The sequence below is a fragment of the Liolophura sinensis genome, chromosome 4 (genome assembly GCF_032854445.1).
Source record: "Liolophura sinensis isolate JHLJ2023 chromosome 4, CUHK_Ljap_v2, whole genome shotgun sequence".
In the NCBI taxonomy this organism is placed as follows: Eukaryota; Metazoa; Mollusca; class Polyplacophora; order Chitonida; family Chitonidae; genus Liolophura; species Liolophura sinensis.
Genome location: NC_088298.1, coordinates 3,371,177 through 3,393,185, shown reverse-complemented (window position 1 = coordinate 3,393,185; position 22,009 = coordinate 3,371,177). Strand labels below are relative to the sequence as shown.

Genomic DNA, 22,009 nt, shown 5'->3' with positions numbered 1-22,009 from the left:
CATCAACGTTTAAGGGGATGAAAATAAGACAGCTATCCGATTCCTAGATCCCTTGAAGGGTAATTAATATAGTAGGTGATGTTTGTGCCTCCCCTTCAGGCCTCTCCCCCCTCCGGCCACACACGCACACTAGAAGAGAGGCCCATTCTCTTGTGCATCACCAATGGGATCAGTCAGCTGTCTGTCCCTTCACCCCAAGGCCCAGCCTGGAGGTCTCTCATCATCTGGGTGTTGCATAACTAGAGATGTATAAAATATAAAAAAATCGGTTTAACCTTGGAAAGAAATTTTGTCGAGATTAAGATTTGTCCCCAGTGAAATTAATCCATGGTCATGTGGGATTAACCTCAAGATGTCTGAGATTCAAAACCTGTGTATCTGGCATTGTTTGATTCCTATGACACCTGGACTCAGGCTTATGTAGATACTGTAGATCTGTGACAGGCTCTGAGGGGATGAGCTGAGTGACAAAAGCCTTGGGAAGATTTCTGACACCTGACAGGCCATCTCCTCTTGAGAGCGGGTACAACCAAAACCCGCTTCTCTCCATATCCGATTCCTCTCTCTCTTCTGCCCCTTACACCAATAATAAATCTCATCTAATTCGGATCACTCATTAATTGAGTTTTCCACAGAAATGTTTTATACGGTCTCACCCTGTCCTGCTGGTAGGATTCCTGAAGTAGCAAGATCAATATGGATGTTTCGTGCTTTCGTTGTCCTGGGCAATTGGTCGCATTCACAGAATTGCAGGCAAATGAAATGAGATGACCTCATAGAAAAGCCAGCATTAGGTTACAATCAGCTCTCAAGGAGACCGGCTTCCTCTTCTGACCTGAGTAGAAGGAAAAGAAACATTCTGGCAGGTGTGAAATGATATTTGAATATTTGTGAAGAAATTAATATATGAAGTACCCTAGCCCATTGTGTTTTTATTAGACAGGATGTTTCACTGAATTTATGTAATATGGGGCAACATCTTTTATCAATTCTGCCAAACCAATTTTCTTACAGAGAGTATATTCATTAGAAGGATAAGAAAAAACTACATACATAATTGGTTTGATTCGTGGAAGGAACGTCAATTAGAAATGGTAATAGAACAGATTCGAAGTGGATTTATTGGAAATTTATCCAGGGCAGTTACAGACAGGTTTTGTTTTGGTCTGTGGTTATTACAGTTCTTCTGGTGGTTGCCTCTGTTGTGCGACTGAAGGGGAAATAATTTGGTCAAGACAAAAATTCACATTCTTAAATGGAATTCTGGCTAAATGATTGAAATAAAAAAGTTTCTTTTTCCAATTTTTAATTATAAAGGGCCTGTAATTGAAATTTAGTTTCAATGAATTTCCGCCTGTTTTTTCTAAAATTGGAAGGATTCCCAACTTTTCGTCCAAAGGATGTTTAGGACAAAGTTGTTAGAATTGCTAAAATGACAAAATTATTAACTGTGCATGAGTAGTTTCATTGTATATGCAAAACTCCAGTGTCCGTCTCATCACTGACAGCAGGTTGCCATTCTGTATATCCCAGTTTTCTGCGCTGATAGCTTTCTCTAAATCCTTAAGAAATTTGACCAGTGTATTGTAACTTTAGATTCAATTTGAAAACATGATTCAGAAGATTTGAAGAAAATGGCGCCGAAATTTATTTGTCCCACTAAAGGTGCAAACTTCATAAAACTGTACAGATTATATCTCTACATCTCATAGTCCTCTCGGTATGTTTCAAAATATTGATCGCTGCGGCAGATGAAAGAGTGAAGAAATAGAGCAGATTTGCATGTGGCCCCTAAGAGCAACAGAAATCGCCGAATCAAACAAAATCGGCAATGTAATCATGGATGACTACAGTAAACATTCACCAAACTAACGAAAACATCGAATCGAGAGGTCCTTGATTCCTTCTAGGGAACTGCGTTGTACTGTCACAGCTATTATCAGAGATGCGGGTGACAAGTGGTAGCCATTTTAACTGTGGGTTGGGCAGAGCCATAATGATCACAGCTGCCAGTAACATTTGGAAATGTACTCATTTTCGTTCTAAAAGTGTATACAAAGAACAATTGAGACATCAGAATTATAAGTACATGTCTTTGCTGTAGAAAATATAATTGTCAATAAGTGGGACATCCCCCAATCCTTTTGGACCCCAAATCCGTGCACTCCACTCTGAGGCCTCATGACAGCAGTAAAGCACATGGGAAAATTTAATCTGGAGTTTCATAGGTTAATGTGTGAGAGTACAGAGTGGAAGGAAGCCTGCTGAAACCCACCTCTCTGAAATTCCCCCGTTACTTGGCTTTGTCTCATCACACTTTTTCTCCCTCGGCAAATCCTATGGATTACCAGATTATCCGCAGGAATTGAAACATCGACGCACTTTTCAATGGGTAAGGAAGATGAGTGTGCAATTGAACGATGGTTAAATCCGTTAGAATTGGTCTTAGCAACATGTCCTGAGTTAATATATATCTCTGCTAAGCCCTATATCCTTGTCAAGGGTAGGAAAAGTCTTAAGACTGGAGACAGCTGTGCTTACATGGTATTCTGTGTGACAGCCATGTTAAGCTGCTATGTATGGGTATATGTACTAGCTGTTGTCGCCCACCAACCTTTAGCAGTTCTAGCTTTGCTGTTCAAGTGGTATATAGGCAAAAGTGCTCCCCATGTTCACATAGAAGAGGGTGCTTAAACTTTGATAGTTGTTGTCGTAATTATTGGCTGGTATTTTGAAGAAACACTTTTTGGCGCAGACACACCCTAATTCCTCAACCTGTTGGCATATGAAAGAGCTACTTTCAGTGCCAGTTATGCACATTTTCTAGTTGACATTGGAGACCACAACTACATTGGTTGGATTGGCCAGTTGCAGTGCTTCGCAAAATTATGATTGTACCAGTCATCACAGAATACTGGTAATGCCTTCAGAATATGCTTGAATAAACACCTTGCAAACATGTGAAAAGGCAGAAGAATTACAGTAGTGGTTGTTTTGCGTGTGAACTGACTACTTGTACAGTGAAACAATCATGTAGTCTACATCAAATAAGCCAACAACGGTCCCATTTCATTTATGGGGACTACTTATACCTATATGCATGTATACGCTGCGGTGTGGCTACTGACTGCCACAATGGCAGGGAAAAACTCTTTAGTATATCACTGAACACCATTCAGTCAAACAGTGAACTCTACCAACCTACAAATCATAATATCATTTTATAGATAGATTATTACTGTACTTCACCTAAAGCTTAGAATGTAAAAATGCACCTTAACGCTTTGAAAGGATACTTTTGAGGTCTTTTTCTGATAAGAAATTAGTCAAACTTCATGAAAAACCCTCTAAAGTGGCCTTGTAAGGTTGATGAATCGATCACAATGCAGCAAAATGTGTGACTTGAAAACTTCAGGTAAAATACTGTATGAAATGAAATGATTGAAGTCTACAGTTGACCTATGTGAGGGAAGCTGTTAAAGCACAGCTTTTTCTGTGCGTATCAGTTGTTTTGTTATGAACTTATTACTTATCACAATTATTGGATTAACTTTGAATTGTCTTTAAATATAAATGTTAGCCAGAGTCCTTATACATTTAAATACACCTTACTGGGCACAGAGAACATAAACTGATATCTTTTACACTTTTAATTCACAAACAAGGCCAATTTTATGGATAGTTTTAAATTTTTTAACCTTTTTACTGTAGTACATGTATTGCAGTGGTTAGATTACAGTTCAAAGTGTAACAGTGTATTATGGGAACAAGAATAAGGTGAACGAAGTATTCAAGGCATATTTAGATACAAACAGTTTCGAAGTTGAACATTGATCGAGTTTCAGATTTCACCTTTTTGTGGTTTTGATTTCAACAAGTACTGAGTTGTGTCTGCTTCTCTGTAATGGGATTGATTTATTTATTTGATTAGTGATGGTGAGGTCAAGTTTAAAGCAAAATGTGGAGCAATCAGATGAGACGAAGTGTATAAAAAATAATTTATGGGGACTGAATTTATCACCGCCCCAAATTAACGTTGTACAGGAAAGTTTTAAATGCACACAGATATATATAGAGGTATGTTCAGTGAACTATATGAAATATCTTCTAGAATAAGATTTGTTGCTTGTACAAGGTAGTCATGAAACTGATAAAATGTTGGGAATAATTTTACATATGCAAGCTTAAATTGTACATACATACACAGTGCAGCATATAGGGGCACCTGTGCATGCTAAACTTTCAACCATGTTCAGCTCTTCTGTACTGTCACAAATTTTTCATGTATGCCATGGTCTGAATCACAATCATGTGATAAAGAGGTTTGCTATCATAGCATGTACATACATGTAGCTAACAGATTATCTCATCTACAGAGGGGGCCTCCGTGGCTCAGTCGGTTAGCGCGCTAGCGCAGCGTAGTGACCCAGAAGCCTCTCACCAATGCGGTCGCTGTGAGTTCAAGACCAGCTCATGCTGGCTTCCTCTCCGGCCGTACGTGGGAAGGTCTGCCAGCAACCTGCGGATGGTCGTGGGTTTCCGCCGGGCTCTGCCCGGTTTCCACCCACCATAATGCTGGCCGCCGTCGTATAAGTGAAATATTCTTGAGTACGGCGTAAAACACCAATCAAAAAAAAAAAAAAAAAAAATCTCATCTACAGAGAAGGCTGGGATTGCGTCCCACGTGTCATTTACACCTGGACAAATTAACCTGTATGCAAGTTTTGACAGTTATCTTTGTTGATTTCATCGTTGTTTTATGTCACCTAATTTTTTTCGTGGAAGTCATGGGACAGCATTTATGTACCGAGATGAGTTTTGGAGGTTGGCGCTATTTGCCAAGTGCCTAACTAGCTCACAGTCACATCCATAATTCCTCTGACAGCCTACTATTACCACTAATATGGCAGGGACAGGTAGTCTATAGGATACGAGTTAAACCACTTGGCCTTTTTTTTCTATATTCATGTTCTGTACTTTATTTGACCTGAAAGTCAAGCCACGTCTAAGTTCTGAGAGATATATTTAAAGGTTTGCTTGGGAGGTGGAATTATGTCCCAGGGGACACATGTGACTTTCATATCCAAACCTAATATTTTATGACCTTAATTTGTGAATTTTATTGTCTTCTTGTTTTACATAGGGAAGGAATTGGTTCAATGGCTTGCGTTAGTGAATAGTCAAATAGTAATCAAATACCAGTTAAAAGTTATTTAATTGTTTAGTTTCCAGCCATACGTGGGAAAGTCTGCCTGCAACTTGCAGATGGTCGTGGGTTTTCCCCGGGCTCTGCTCGGTTTTCTCCCACAATAATGCTGGTGGCCGTCATACAAGTGAAATATTCTTGAGTGCGGCGTAAAACACCAATCAAATAATAAATAAATAAATTGTTTAGTTGGTACATTTATTCTTCCATGTCCAAGAGCTAGGAAGAATAGGCATTTCACCTTAAGTTTAATATTTCTAAATGTTTTCTTGATTCTGATTGATTTATCCACCCTGTAGCACCACTTAAAGAGTTTTTTGTGAAATTCAATTAATTTCTTATCAGATAAACTTCAGTGTTTGCATCAATAACTCATTTTAAGCCCTTTATGTTCTTCTGGTACATAGGTTTTACACGCCAAACTTTAGGTGAAATACAGTATAGATATAATGATACAACTTCAAACTCATCTGAGTTTTATAAAATTTTCTTTAAACTGAATTCCTAGCTTACGTTTCCAAAATGACCATGACTTTCGTCCATGACTAAACTACCAATTTTTCCTGATTCCGAGAGTTCCACTGATTTTAGAAGGTGTTTTGTAGGTTTGTTTGCAACTTGGGATAGCATTCTGCTGGAAAATTGAAAGTTTCATTGTCAAAAACAATAATTTGTGACATTTGTTTGCCTCTAAAAATGCACTTTTGTCGGCGAAATCTGAGGTCATTTAGGGTACTCGTAAAAAAACACTTAAAAGCAGGGCAAGAAAATTAAATGTTTAAAAGTGTTGAAGTTTTGGAGTAAAGTCCAAATTTTTGCTGTGGTACCCTGATGTAGTTTGTGAACAGCAGGCCTGGTGAAGAAGACAAAATATACACTCACTAAATGGGTTTACATGTCTTAGGCTGGTTATATGGATGGGCGCCCAGCACTGACAGCTTATCTTCACGTTCAGAAATTGAATATGCAGTTGGACTGAGTTACATAAACACAGTATTCCCTCTTGCTGGATTCCTATTAATATTTTGGCAGAGTTTTGGAATTCACTCGTTTGACAAGTGCTACTTGCAGGAACAAATGGGATTTTCAGAGAAAACTGTGGGGAGTTTTCATGCCTGAGTGTTTGATGTTTTCAAGCTGTTTTTCTGTTCCCCCTATTTTGCCAATTCCTTGACATGCTCGAGTATTTTGTACGTCTCATTGTGGGTGTTCGTGACATATTTTGAGGATATTTTACACGTAGCCAGCTAAATGTTGCATTTTTATAATGCCATAAAATGCTGCACCCCAGCAACCAAGAAACTTGTTTCTTTTTGATTTCACTGGAGAAAAATGTTATTTTCATTGCACCACTATTACTCATAGGTTTCCAGATTTGCAGAGTTTTTTCTTAGTGTTTTTCATGGTTTCTGTGGCAACAGGTTTTGTTGAGAGCTTCTGTTCTGTAATAGGTATCTTCAAGGATAGAAACTTATTTTTTTGTTTTTATCGAAGAAAAATATTAAGTGCACCTTAAAATCACTATTGCTCATAGGTGTGCAGATTTGGAGAGCCGTGTCTTAGTGGGTTTTTTTTTTTTTTTTAGGTTTTCAGGGCAACAGGTGCTGTTCTCTGATAGGTGTATTGGTCAGTTATAAAAATTTTCTTCATGTTTATGTCTTGTCTTTTTAAGCATTTCGAAGGAGAGGAATTATGGTCCGTTGAAGGCTATTAACATTTTAATTCGACCTGTGCAAACCGTTGTGCCAGCTCGGACGGCAACCGTTACTGAACACTTTGCGTTCATTATTGTCTCTTGACTGGCCCAGAGTGCTTTTGCACACAGTCAGTCATGTGTTTCATTCATGCATTAGCACATTGATGTGCAATAAATATACACACGCAATACACTCATCTGAGCAAAGTTTTTAGAACATGTTTTTCGTTGAACATTTAATGGAAAGAAATGTTCAGATTTGACAGTTTTAATTTGCTCTTCATCAATCAATGCTTCCAAACCATGGTGTGTTAAGGACTTAAAACAATGGCACTTCATTGTTAGAACAAATCAGGTTCCTTGGGTGCATTTGAAATTATCTTCCAAGAAAAGCAAAAACGAAACCTTTGCCTGTAATTGTACTTTATTGTATTATCCAGTAATTTTCCCAATTAACAGGATGGGATGGTCTAAATAGCTTAGTCTGTTGCGTCTTTTGAAATACACACCCTTGATGATAATGAAGTTTTGTGTTTTGCACAAATGGTGGTGGAAACTGTTTGTCTGCAACCATTTGTAATTTAATATTTGTATATTAACCATGTAGCATAGGTTGTAAGCCTGGGATCAATTTTAGACTTATGTCAAAATTTCAGTCATTTAACTTGGTAGTTTTCTTTTCATTATTTTACCTGAAATTTGTTTTACAATTACTTACCAAGGATTTATGTTTGTTATGCAAACTTTTGACCTTATAACATAAGAAATAGCAATTTTAAAGACATTCGAAAGTTCGACTTGCAGACTGAACTGTTTTTGTTAGCAATTGACCATGTCCCATTCTACATTTTTCTGTCGTTAAAATGTGTTGTAATTTCCTACACACATTGCAGAGTTATGTCCCCTGTTTGTGACACCATTTTGTCACAGCTGTATATAACTATCTGGATAGGAAGTCAGTCATTCTTACCGAAATCTCTCGATTATTAAATAACTGACCTAAAATTTCGCCCACAAGAGTGCATTTTTAGAGGCAAACAAATGTCAAAAAATATTATATTTGGTGCTGAAACTTACAAATTTCCTGTAGAGTATCATCCCATGTTCCAAGCAAACCACAAAAGACTTTTGTAACATCAGTGGAACTCTCAGAATTGAGAAAAATGGGCAAGTTAGTCAAGGACAAAATTGATGGTCATTCAGTCAAATTTCACTTTGAGTTTGTGTCTGATAATGTTTATGTTCTTCACAGTGTCAATGATCACAGAAAAGCTGCTGTAGTACAAATGTAATGTGCTTGAGTTCAGCATAAAACACCAATCAAATAAATAAATAAATAAATAAATAAATAAATCATCTGTAGACTGCTTCTCTTGGCATGAATCTGTCCTAATGGTGTACTCTATAGCCTTTTTTCTTTTTGGTGTTTTGTGTTGAACATTGTTTTTGAAATTGTTCATGCCGTTATTTACCCTGTATATGAAAGGGTAGTTCGAACATAAAAGTTCCGGGTAAAGGCCTCAGATAAATCAGTAGACACTAATGGAATGTTGAATTTTCTGTCTTCTGCAGACACAGTATGACATCACAGTGGTAATCGAGGATTACAGCGCTATCGGCAGCAACGAGCTCACCTTGCACCGTGGTCAGCAGGTGGAGGTATTAGATGCAGCACCGGGACAGGCAGATTACTGTTTGGTTCGCACCGTGCCCATAGATGGTGCCGATCCAGTCCAGGGATTAGCGCCTATGTGTGCGCTGAAACCGGTCGCAAGTTTACGCATATCCGGGTCTAGGACTAGTATTGACGGTGACGGTAAGATGATCTTGTATATTTATTTATTCAGCTTTTTTTTTATGGGGTCCGTTTAATGTTAAATGATACGTTGGAAATTACAATGCTCATGTTTAGTTTGAAGAATTAAAGGGCTTTACTAACTTAAGTTGATCACAATTACCATGACAACACAGATTAGAGGCAAATTTGCAATGGTCATGACAATCAAGTTAGCATACAATGGCTTTGTAGAACAATGTCCCGGTTTTTACTAGTCACAATCTAACCTTTGCCTCAATTTTAATAATAGAGACCTTTAGTTGAAACTTGTAACTTCTAAGTTCAAACTTGAATTAGTTTGCCTATTCTACTATGAAGTTACAAGGTACAAGTTGAACTTTTAGCATGTACCTAAAGGTCTCTGATTGTATGTAAGACCTACATGTAAACACATTTCTATGATAGTATGTAAGACCTACATGTAAACACAGTTCTATGATAGTATGTAAGACCTACATGTAAACACATTTCTATGATAGTATGTAAGACCTACATGTAAACACATTTCTATGATAGTATGTAAGACCTACATGTAAACACAGTTCTATGATAGTATGTAAGACCTACATGTAAACACAGTTCTATGATAGTATGTAAGACCTACATGTAAACACATTTCTATGATAGTATGTAAGACCTACATGTAAGCACAGTTCTATGATAGTATGTAAGACCTACATGTAAGCACAGTTCTATGATAGTATGTAAGACCTACATGTAAACACAGTTCTATGATAGTATGTAAGACCTACATGTAAACACATTTCTACACAGACTAAATATGAACAGAAACATCTCAAAAAGCACTGTTGCTTTTGGATCTAAACTTGATTGCACTAAAGAAGAAAAACACTTAATACGCCAGTTTTAAAAACATGATTTTTTAATGAATTCAAAGCTTAATTCCAAACCAACCTTATATCTGACCTGAGGGTATGATATTTAATGTTATATATTTTATTGGTCTACAGCAACCGGCAAATGGTTTCTTCACACCATAAGTGAAATATTCTTGAGTACTTTGTAAAAATGCCAATCAAATAAATAAGTCAAAAATTGTATCAGATCCTGGAAATTGTTGCTGAAAATTTGGATTTGATGAGCTAAAATATGATGAATTCAAATGATGATTGTTACAGAGCTCATAAAATTTACTAAATTCTTTGGTGGTGCATTTTTATTATTTCTGGTAGTATTTTAGGAGACATTTCCTGTATTGTATAGATTCTGTACATTCATGTACTTACACAAGATTATAAATAATTTTTATATTTTTATGATATCTACATTAGAACGACATGAAGGGGTTAATATATAGATTTTTGAAATGATATGTCTAAGGCTTAAGTAAACTGTTCAATATTAGCATTTATGGGATGAATCTCATGTCTGAGAATAAAGGGAGATAAGGGAGATAACTCTTAGGTGTTTTGTCTCAGTCCTACTTCAGTGTTCATTGCTTTACCATGTGCTTACAGTGATGAATTGATTCAAAGTGAAAATGAAGACATCAAGAATAACATTATAGTTTATTGTTTAATATGTGATACCATAAAAACCATTTATATGTTATAAAAGTTTTTTATGTAAAATTGAGATAAATGGCTTTGAATTTGGGAGGAAAGCACCAGGAAGTATGATCCTCCTTAAGATATTAGTGTCGCTTAGATCATCCATCAGTTAAATGTCGCTTAGATCATTGTTCAGTTAGGTGTTGCGTAGATCCTTGTTCAGTTAGATGTTGCTTAGATCATTGTTCAGTTAGATGTTGCTTAGATCATTGTTCAATGAGGTGTCGCTTAGATTATTGTTCAGTTAGGTGTTGCTTAGATCATTGTCCAGTGAGGTGTTGCTTAGATCATTGTTCAGTGAGGTGTTGCTTAGATCATTGTTCAGTGAGATGTCGCTTAGATCATTTTTCTATTAGGTGTTGCTCAAATCATTGTTCAGTCAAGCGTTGCTTATATCATCGCTCAGTTAGGTGTCACTTTGATTATCACTCAGCAATCAGATATACAAGAAGTACCCTGGTAAGCCTTTGCACAGTGTAATAACTTCTTTGTTATGAATACCCCAGTAACCACACTCTTACTGATATTGTGTATATTTTCCATCCAGAAGTCTATGAAGGTGGAATGTCGTTGTCAGGTGGAAACAGCTCGGCCTCAGCGTCACCAGTCACCAAGAGGCGCAGCAGCTTCAGGTAAGTCCAAGGGGAATTCCCTCACAGCTTACTCTAAATCTTCGTCCTTTTCAGCCTGTAAAGCACCATTTTTTTTTCATTGGAATTTAAGTATACATTTATGATTAAAATGATACCAGAATGATCAGTTTCTTTGACTAAAGATGCAAACCTCCTGAAACCATGCATTCTCTCAGAAATTTTAAAATATTGGTTTGCAGAGGCGGTTGAAAAGGTTGAAGAATTAGGGTTATTTCAATTTTTTTTTGAGAAACAAGCACACATGTGACATTCCCTTAGAAGCTCATGCAAAATGTGGCCTAGTTTTCTGCAGCTAAAAACAGCCAAGACTGGTTATGGTGACAAAATTTCGCAATCTTTTTAAATGAAAATGTTTATTTGGTTTCTTCTGTGTAACTTTTCTGAATTAAAATTTAATAGCTTAGAGATAAAATACAAATTCGCAATAGCAGTGGGATCTGGCAAAGTGTTGATGCCATCTTACACTCAGGCCCTGTGTTAAGTGAATGCACCATGCTAAAAGACAGATCATCAGACATTTGGCCAATCAACCAAACAACAGACAGACAGACAGACATTGAAACTTGTTAGAAATCACTTCATGTCACTAAACTGATTCCTGTTACAACTTTTATTACATATAAGACATAGCCACAAGTATACAGCGTATATATGTCATAAAAAATTCAGTAGCTAAATATAAGATTTAGTTGAGTTTAAAGTATCATTATATTTACATTGTATTTCACAAGAAGTTTGGTATTTAAAATGTACTTTTCAGAAGAACATACAGGCCTTAAAATGAGTATACATGTGTGTGGATTAGGGATTACTCTAAGTACATGTATCTCAGAATGTAAAGCCAAGAAAAGACGAGAACTAAGAAACTATAGTCAACCTTTGTTTGTCTGTGGCAGTTAGTCATTGAGTTTTTAAAAGTGTTAAGTGGTTGGGATGCAAGCGAGTTTCCTGTGAATCATTTCTAGCTACTTCACCTGGTCTTTCCTTCCTTCCGTGACATCTTAGATGGTTTTCATGAACCCTGCACAACAATGGGGTCAGTGTTGATTTCACCACCAGGTGACTGGCATGTTGGCCATGAAATGCATGCCCAAACTTTGCTGGCCATTTATAACTTTGCTGTGTTGTCACATTTTTCTCAGGTTTAATGTTTTATGAAAGACTTCAGTGTTGAAAATTGGCAAGCTGGGTTTTGTGGCTGTTTGTATTCATTCTGTGGTATTCTTGATTACCACGTAATACACCAATTAAATGCGCAAATAAAGTCTTCCCATGGGAAAAGTGAAAGGCTAAATGTGAAGGCCATTTAATGTTTAATTTTGTATTATTGGCTGATATTATTCGGGGACTTTTATTCAGTATTCATGGTAAGTAATGAAGCTGTCATTTGAAACATAATGTAGCATTATGCATAATGTATAATTATAAAGTATCTGGTGAAATTTGGGACATTAATGTCATATGTAGCATATTTCAAGCAAAAGAAAGCTATTACATGAGGTAAGTTTGATCCGACTGACAACTGAAAACTGAGCATAAAAGTACTTGGTTTTTTAGATTTTTTCACAGAGTGTTAAAGGCTATGGTAGGCTTTATTGGCCATACTGATGATGTGTAGGAACTGTAGGAACATCACCTTTTGTTTTCTCGTATGTTCACAAATGAGAAGAAATATATGAGTTATTTTCAGTAGTCTCTGACTCATGGGTCAAAAATTGTTGGGTGTGATTCCAACATTCAATATCATGTTTAGAGTTAGAAAAATGCCTCAGTTTCTAACCACTGGCACCATGGTCCATAAAGCCCACCTTATAATTCAAACGTTTAAACTCTCATCAAAAAAAAAATATATATCCAAAAAAATGAGTAAAAGTCTTTGTGCATAGTTTTAAGTGGTTATCTAGTGATACCTTTATATTTTGAGCTCTCTTTTCCTTTTGATTTAGTGATGAGCTGTATTGACATGAGGTATAGTGGTAGACACCGAGATACAACACCAGTTAATGTAATGTTCAAAATTTGCCCAGAAGTGCATTTTTAAAAGACAAAAAACATTCACAGAATACTATACTTGTTGTGGTGAAACTTTTAATTTTACCAGACAACTGTTTGCCACCCATCATATACATGAAATATTCTTGAAAACACCAATTAAGTACATAGATAAATAACCGGAGAGCACCTAATAACATAGCTGATTTGTACATGTGTCTCAAGAACAGATTGGATTTGGTAATTATGCTACAGTATACACAGGTTGCCTTTGACTGTATCCTAATGCATTCCTTTCTGTAAGTCTCCTAGTAAACACAGGAGGTGATAAAATGGCTGAGAGTCTGGAGGAAATAATTTCGCTCGCCTTATTTACTCGCAAACCCTTAAAAAGTATCGGGTCTTGTTTAATGTAACTGTTTACCCTGGTAAGTAAAAACAGCCTGTGGGTTTATAGACATTGAGCTTTTGAAATCATTCTGCCAGCGTCTGTGTTTACCTGATGGGTGCCATCTGGAAGGGGTGAGGCGAAAAGGTGCATACCTGAGGGCAGCACTCTTTCTGGCACTTGGGGCACCCACAGCATGTGGGGGTTAAAGTGGGTGGTTAGGGATTCCCCTTAATCTATAAATAGCTACGTAGAGATGATGGAGGTTGAGACTGGGAGCACAGGTCCAGCCAGGCTACATTCAGGGCCAAGCTCCTCAAAGCGGCATGCACCATTTGTTTTATCGTCCATTTGTCGTACGGTATTTTGTACATCACTGTTGCCGTACCATTTTCATGTATGCGTGATTATCGCGCATGTATGACATGTTTGTGAAACTGGGCTGAGGTCATGATAATCGTGATAATCCTCATGATTAGGCCTGAGTTTTCATCACAATCATGAGCTGAGTTTTCATGACAGTCATGAGCTGAGTTTTCAGTTTTTGTCATGACCTGAATTCTGTTCTGCTAAAAGAGACATGACTTCCTGTAATTCATCTTGCGGTACCCATAAATGCTTCTAGGTTTATAACCAGGTTTGTAATCTTATATCGTCGTCATATGACTGAAATATTGCTAAGTACGCAGTAAAACCCAAGCATATACATTCATATTAACTTATAGCTATGGAATCTCATCTGATTCTGGTACAGTATCTATTTTTTGCATGGTTGTTTTTTTAGTCTTTAGGCCACACCATTTTAAAATGCTGTTTTACAGGCAGAGAAAATCTTTTGTCAGTGGACGGTATAAAAATAGAATTTGGAAATCGTGTAATCTGTAGAAAATGTGGACTATATGTTTTTGTCGACTCAGCAGTTTTTCTGGTTGATAACCTATGTACATGATTGGAAAGCCTTGGAAAACCGGGAAATTTTAGTTTTGTAGTTTTATATTTATTCCATTTTTGGATTATTTTTTTTTTTTCATGTCTTTCTTCACATCCCACACAGATGTGTTTTTTGACTGTTGATAATTTGATTGTGTAATAATTACTAATGTGTTTGGTCCCGAGCTATCACTGTAACGAGGAATGACATTTTATTTATCAAAGGACATTCTTTCACCATTTTATCAACCATAATGAATGTTGCATGTCCATAATTGCTGACCAGTTCCCAAAACAACATTCAACACAACCACCGAGGAACTCAGAAAGTATATAAAAAACAATAAATTAGAATCCGGGAGTCGCTTGAAGAAAAGTCGCAAGGAATAGTCAAGACTGTTAATGCACAATTAAACAAGGGACTGTAGGAAACATTTGAAGGCATTGGAATGCAGAATGGAGGGTGCTTTAGTGATGCAAATAGCCATGTGTTTTTTTTTCTGGTTTAAGATAAAAAGAGGCTGAGACTGATGTGTTTTACAGCTCCTCAAATACTCCCACAAACATTCAGAGGCACAAATTAGTCAGACTGTTACACAAGGTGGCTCTGAATAGGTCGTCACTGCTTCTCCAGCTCAAAGGTGCTGAAGTGCAATGATAAGTTCTCGGGAGAAATTTGACATTTTGTGTGGTTTACAAGCTAAAAAGGAAAAACGTATTTTAGTTATGTCAGTATAGCAGATTAAACATCATATTTGTGGTACACTCTCATGTATGACCCCTATTTTCACAAAAAAAATTTTTATGTTTTTAGAAGCAAATATCGGTTTTAAAATATTAGTTCTGGTGCTGAAACTACTCTCGTTCATCCAGTGTACCTTCTAAACAACTCCCAAAACGTCTTTTCTAAGATGAGTAGAACTGTCATAATGAGGCAATGTGAGTAACTTGATCAAGGCAGTCATTTACAATATATGTGTAATTGATTTCAGAAAATGTAACATATTTTCTTTGCTAAGTACATGTATTAAGGACAGAGGTATTTCTGTAAGAGAGCATGTCAGTGGTTCAAAGCTTTGTCCACTGTGTTTTCAATGGATTGGTCCGCATCAGACCAAACCTATCACCCGCACCCATCACACTCCCCCACTTGCGGTTAAACAGTGGACTAGCCCAGCTAAGTGCTGCCAGAAATGCAATTTGATCTGTGAGTTTAGGTAACTTACAGAAGTTATGGGCAGTTTTCTGCCCCTGTTAAGGTGTAGGTTATCACTGTGGAGATTACCATACCCATGCCACTGGGCAGAAGCTGTGAATACTCACAAATTGCGATAAGTGTCATGGCATTTTTTCACGTTTTGGGGTAAGTTTTGACATGCACCTTATCTCTCAGGGATTGACTGCCATTTTGTCACTTTAAAAAAAAGCTTGTGATAGCCTTCTTCTTTTGCATGGAGGTTTTGGGTGTGTGTGTTTTGGCTTTCTTATTCTTCAGTGAAACATGTATAGAGGTCTGAGTACAACCCTAATGAAGGTCTCCATCGTACAAATCCTGTCTTTAGGGGATGCCTGTACAAAAATGAATGACATTTTTATGCCTTTTTTTTTTCTTTGAGTAAAAGGATTACAATAGTGTTGTGAGAAGAATATTAGAATCAGACAAATGAGTAAATTGATCAAGAGAGTTTTTAACAGTAAAATTCATGTTAGAATGTAAAGATATTTGTAAATAAATGACCCAAAAAAATTTCTGAGTGCAAAAAAATATTTTTGGAGGCAAATAAATGTCATGAGATATTATCTGTGGGCCTAAAATTTACATTTTCCCAATAGGATATCATCCTACCTTCCAAACACCTCTCTAAAATCAAGCATTAAGGACAAATGTATTTCTGCCAGAGCACATGTGTACAGTGTAAGTTTGTGAGATAGTGTACCTCACCCTTCAGATATAATCAAGGGTTATAAAAGATTTTCTGAATGTATCGAGCTATAAAATACCATAATTCTTCTAATTTTTAGAACAGATGTTAGTAGTGCTGAAAGCAAAGAATTGTAATTCTCTTACAGTTTTTTGGAAAAGTAAAGACATGAATCAATTGTCCATCAGATGGACTAACCATGTGAAAAAAAAACCCTAAATATTCCTGCTACAGTTACATGTATGTTGGCTAAAAAGTGCAGACCAGGTGTCCCCAGAAATGAGAAGAAATAGGGTAGGTAGGAAGTCAAAGTGCTGTAAGAACATCCCGAAACAACTGTCTTAGTGCTTTATGACCCTGGAGTCTGGGCCCATATTTCTGTGTCAAATTCAAACAAAGCTACACTTAAAATGCTTTTTCTGAAAGAAGTTTAAAATTTCTGCACTGATTATTACACTTCAGAACAATGTACTGACCTCAGTTTTAGTTATTTCCTGTTTGTGTTCGGTTTTTTTTGTAGGACTTTGCAATTCATGACTTAGGTTTAAAGTTGCTCGGTAAATATCTGCCCAGGTGTCTAGTTAATGGCAGGTTGTTGTTGTGTTTTTAAGCTAGTTTAAGTATCAGTTCTGGCAGTTTATGGGAATCATAATCTGTCGGCATTTTACCCCCACTGAACCCTGGTGCCCTGCCTTACACTATCTGTGCTGCGGAATAGCCCGCCCAGGGGCCTGAGAAGGTCTTATGTGAGAAGTTCTTGTTAGGGGTGATGGTACATATGGCTTTATACCCTGGTTAGACCTCACCCACTAGTCTGAAGGGTGGCTGACTGACTGATTGATTGATTGATTGATAGATTGGATAATGAGTGGGAATATTTTAGTCATTGGTTGGGCAGAAGTGGGACAGGCAGTGTTGGATTGGGACTTGGAGGTGCAAAGAGCTTTCTGTCTTAGGCACTCAAATTTTGGATTCAAAACAAAGTAGCATCCTTTGATACCATTACATTATGCAGATATGGGTAAACATTTATCTTGGCAGTCTGAAGAGAAAGTGGAAAATGAGCCGAGTTTAGAGGTGCAACTGTTACTGGCACTGTTACAAAAGATGGAAAACAACTGTTGCTTCCTACAAGTGGATGTGCCTATCAGGAGTATGGACATGTCTTTGTATTTAGGCCTGTGAAAGAACATATGCCAACATTTGGTCAGCAATTATCATTTTGATATGTTTGCAAACAATAAAATACAGAAGACAATTCAAGTAAAAATGTGTTAAAAAAAAAAGTGAGACAGAAAACAGGCTTATAAACTCCCATCCTTAAAAACCTTGTTGTTTTGTGAATAATCTTAATTATCCAGCATAAAGAATGTAGACATGCTGAAAAAGGAGTATTTGAAGTTACAGTATTTATTGGTGGGCTACATGTGAAATCAACCAGTCTCATGACAATAACAAATAATGCAAGAAATATTGCTAATTGTTAATGACCTAAAATGTCAGCCCTAAAAATTGTATTTTTAGAGGCTACTAACTGTGACAACAGTATCACTCTTCGTATAGGATGTCATCTTACCGCTTTAGCAAATCTAAAAACACCTTATTAAGATCAGTAGATCTCTGAAAGTTGGGCAATATCTGCAGCTTATAGTCAAGGGCAACGTTTTTGGGTGGTTTACGAATTAATGTCCATTTAATGCACCTAATTGGAATCTTACAAGTGGAATACCTCAGGGACTAAATAATCCATTTGTCTCAACTGCAACATCCTACTTCAGGTTGTCCACTCAGGACTGTGACGTTTTGTACTCAGTCCCCTTTTTAAAGGAAAAGAAAGATACAATATGAAGTAAGGTTCATCATACAGAGAACTGAAAACTATGTGTAAAAATACTTTTTAGATTGTTTTAAGAGTTGAAAGGCATTCAGATATTTGAACTCTATGGTGGGCATTATGGGCCACACTTACGGTATTTAGGAACTCTGAGGTCACATTGTCTTTTTTTCCTGATGAAGGAATTTTTGAGAACATTATTTCAGTAATCTTTTTACCCATGGGTTAAAAGAGTTATTAGAGTTTGTAAACTCTGATAGCATTGTCCATAAAGCCCACCTTAGAATTCAAAAGTTTAAATAGTTTCAACTCTCTCCACAAAAATCTAACAAATAAACGAAAGTGTATTTATGCATAGTTTTCAGTGGTCTCTATGATGAACCTTACTTCATATTTTAGCTGTTTTACTTTAAGTGAATGATCAGTGATAAACAAAAGATTGTCAACTATTCGACAGACTGGCGTACAGACGGACAAACAAACCAACAGAGAGAGCACTATATTTTACCTAAAGTTTAGGATTTTTCAAGTGACACTTTTGGTAGATTTTGATTGATTCATGTACCTTGTAGGGCAACTTTAGAGGGTTTTTTTTGTGATGTTTAATTTCTTTTAGTTTCTCAAAAACTTTGGGTTTTTCTTTCAAAGATATCATTGGAAGGCCTTTCTATGCTTCTAAAATTGCTTGTTTACATACCAAACTTTAGCTGAAGTATGGGAGCTTACAGAGCTAAATTTTATATGAAAAATGGTAACTTAGAGAGGTGTTTGTCACAACCAATAAACCAATCTTATCATTTTACAGAAAATGGCTGACAAATCCAGTGCGTAAACTAAGCCAAAGTAAGATCGACAAAGCCGCGCTGGAGAAGCATAGCTGGGACGTCAGTCGGGTGAAAGGTGATAGGAGGTCAGGAACAGCAAAGGTAGGCTCATTTTATTTCTATTGTCGTGGAACTAGTTCGGCCAATGCCCAGCCAATAGATGACAGCACGTCAGCAGCCAATCAGCAGGTACATGTAGTACTGTTCATCTGTGTATTAGTTGTACATGCCGTAGTTCGCATTCTTGATTGTTCTGAATTCCATACAAAAATATTTTATGTATGTTATGATTTATACTGATGATATGATTATTAATAATGGTGTTTGGACAAATATTTTAAATTTATGCTCAATATTTGATTTTTTGCCTACAGGGGAAAAATAATATTTACCCAGGAATTGAGATGTGCCATTTTTTGACCTTGCTAATTATTTATTGTGATGTAAATGTTTCCCAATTGCCTCATTCGTGACATTTGACTGTTTTTTGTTTGCTCTGTGAGTTATATCTGCATATTTGCATTCACTTGTTTCATTTTCAGCAGTGTAGGTGTTCTGAGAGGAAGGCTCGTGTGTATAGATACATGCAGTTACAATATTCATTGTTTTTTGGTTTTTTTTGTTTTTTGGTTTTTTTTTAAATGAATTAAATTTATCATTGTCATATGCATGTATGTAAATGAAATCAAGTCCAGTGATATTTGGACACTGTGGCACAATTTTCTGGATTTCAGAAGCATATGCGACGTATCAAGACGACCTTGAAAGTTAGGGTCAGTGAGTTTGGATGACCTTGTGAAATTAATCCAATGGTATAGAGTTGGAAGTAATTTGTTACACAAAATCGTGTAGAAAATAATGATGTTCGAGATTTAAACCATCATGGATGCTTTACTTCAGAAGGGATATATACCATTCGTTCTAAGACTTGATGTGGAGACGATGCATTGTGTCAGGAGCACGACGTTCCAAGCATGCAAGATTTAGTTGTTCAAGAAAGAGAACTGCTGAAGTGGCATGACTGAATTCCATGCCAAAGTACTGAACAAAAACAAGATTTTACATCGGTGGATGTCAAATGAGCAGATATTACATGCGAATGGGCACAAGAGAGATGTTGTGCACAAGAGAGATGTTGTGCATGCCAAGAAATCCATGAAAGTTTATTCATTTACCTGAGATTTGCCTCATCTGCATACACATACATGCTCATTAAAGGTATGGTTCTTTTGTGAGAATCTGGGCTCTCCTCAAGGAAAACAAGATTTAGGACACGAAGACAGAGATCGTCTTGTGAAGGTGTAAATTAAAACCTGGGAGATGCACAATGTTTTGAGGATTTTGATTCTGTCATGGAATACGTGTTGGAGACCTGGAAGAAAGGACCAATGTCGTATTCATTCATGTGTGAAGGAAGGGCCTACTTGCACAGGTAGCTGCTCCAGTCTCTTGTACCATCATCGGTTACATGAGGCATCAGAAGGAAACACGAACCCATTGATGTGCACGGCAGTAAGTAGGTAGGTATATCTGGTTACAACACCATTATAATTGGTGTAATGCTCGAATCTGCCTAAAGCTGATTATCACCATCTGCATAGTTGACGTAAGTTATGCTGTATAACGAGGTATATCAGTTAGGCCACATAAGGGCCATATTATGCTAAGTAAGGATATCAGTTACCTGTATGTCCCATACAATAGGAGACAGTCGAGATGAACGGGGATATAGATGTAATTTATGCTGACTTAGGGATTGAAATCATGCTGAGCAAGGATATGATAAACAGGCTGTTAGCACTCAGAGGGTATAAAGTTAAAGGGAAATAGGGATATCAATCATAGGGAAATAGGGATATCAGTCATAGGGAAATAGGGATATCTATCATAGTGAAATAGGGATATCAATTTTGCCATGTAGTATACACAACCGACACATTTGAAATAAACTTTGCATGTTGCACAAGGAAAATACCATCTTATTACTGCACAGGTGTCATGCTTTTGAGCCCTGGGGGAGCTATGAGTGTGTGCCCTGGGGGAGCTATGAGTGTGTGCCCTGGGGGAGCTATGAGTATGTGCCCTGGGGGAGCTATGAGCATGTGCCTTGGGGAACTATGAGTATGTGCCCTTGGGGAACTATGAGTATGTGCCCTTGGGGAGCTATGAGTATGTGCCCTGGGGGAGCTATGAGTATGTGCCCTTGGAGGAGCTATGAGTATGTGCCCTGGGGGAGCTATTAGTATGTGCCCTGGGGGAGCTATGAGTATGTGCCCTAGGGGAGCTATGAGTATGTGCCCCTGGGGGAGCTATGAGTATGTGCCCCTGGGGGAGCTATGAGTATGTGCCCTGGGGGAGCTATGAGTATGTGCCCTGGGGGAGCTATGAGTATGTGCCCTGGGGGAGCTATGAGTATGTGCCCTGGGGGAGCTATGAGTATGTTCCCTGGGGGGGGGGGGGGGGCTATGAGTATGTTCCCTGGGGGAGCTATGAGTGCCCTGGGGGAGCTATGAGTATGAGCCCTGGGGGGAGCTATGAGCATGTGCCCTGGGGGGGGAGCTATGAGTATGTGCCCTGGGGGAGCTATGAGTATGTGTCCTGGGGGAGCTATAAGTATGTGCCCTGGGGAGCTATGAGTATGTGCCCTGGGGGAGCTATGAGTATGTGAAGCTACACCATATTGCTATGAATAGTTCTTCCATGTGAAGTTGTAGCAGAGGAACCATAATTGCTCCACACTACAAAGAGTAGTTATTCCATGGTTTGTTCCATGTGATGCTGTGCTGCAAAGGGAACATAATTACACCATACTGCTGTGACAGCTATTCCATGGGTTATTCTGCTGCAGAGGGAACATAATTACACCATACTGCTGTGACAGCTATTCCATGGGTTATTCTGCTGCATAGGGAACATAATTACACCACACTGCTGTGACAGCTATTCCATGGGTTATTCTGCTGCAAAGGGAACATAGTTACATCACACTGCTGTGACAGCTATTCCATGGGTTATTCTGCTGCAAAGGGAACATAATTACTCCACACTGCTGTGACAGCTATTCCATGGGTTATTCTGCTGCAAAGGGAACATAATTACACCACACTGCTGTGACAGCTATTCCATGGGTTATTCTGCTGCAAAAGGAACATAATT

At 37.6% G+C, this 22,009-nt stretch overlaps 1 protein-coding gene across 1 annotated transcript in view; it reads left to right on the top strand.

Moving 5' to 3' along the window:
- LOC135464350 (kalirin-like) overlaps nt 1–22,009 on the top strand; it is a 249,660-nt gene that overhangs the window by 140,701 nt on the left and 86,950 nt on the right. Inside the window, 3 exon segments of the mRNA XM_064741776.1 lie at nt 8,475–8,718; nt 10,858–10,942; nt 18,835–18,955. Of these exon segments, the coding sequence (XP_064597846.1) occupies nt 8,475–8,718; nt 10,858–10,942; nt 18,835–18,955 (450 nt within the window).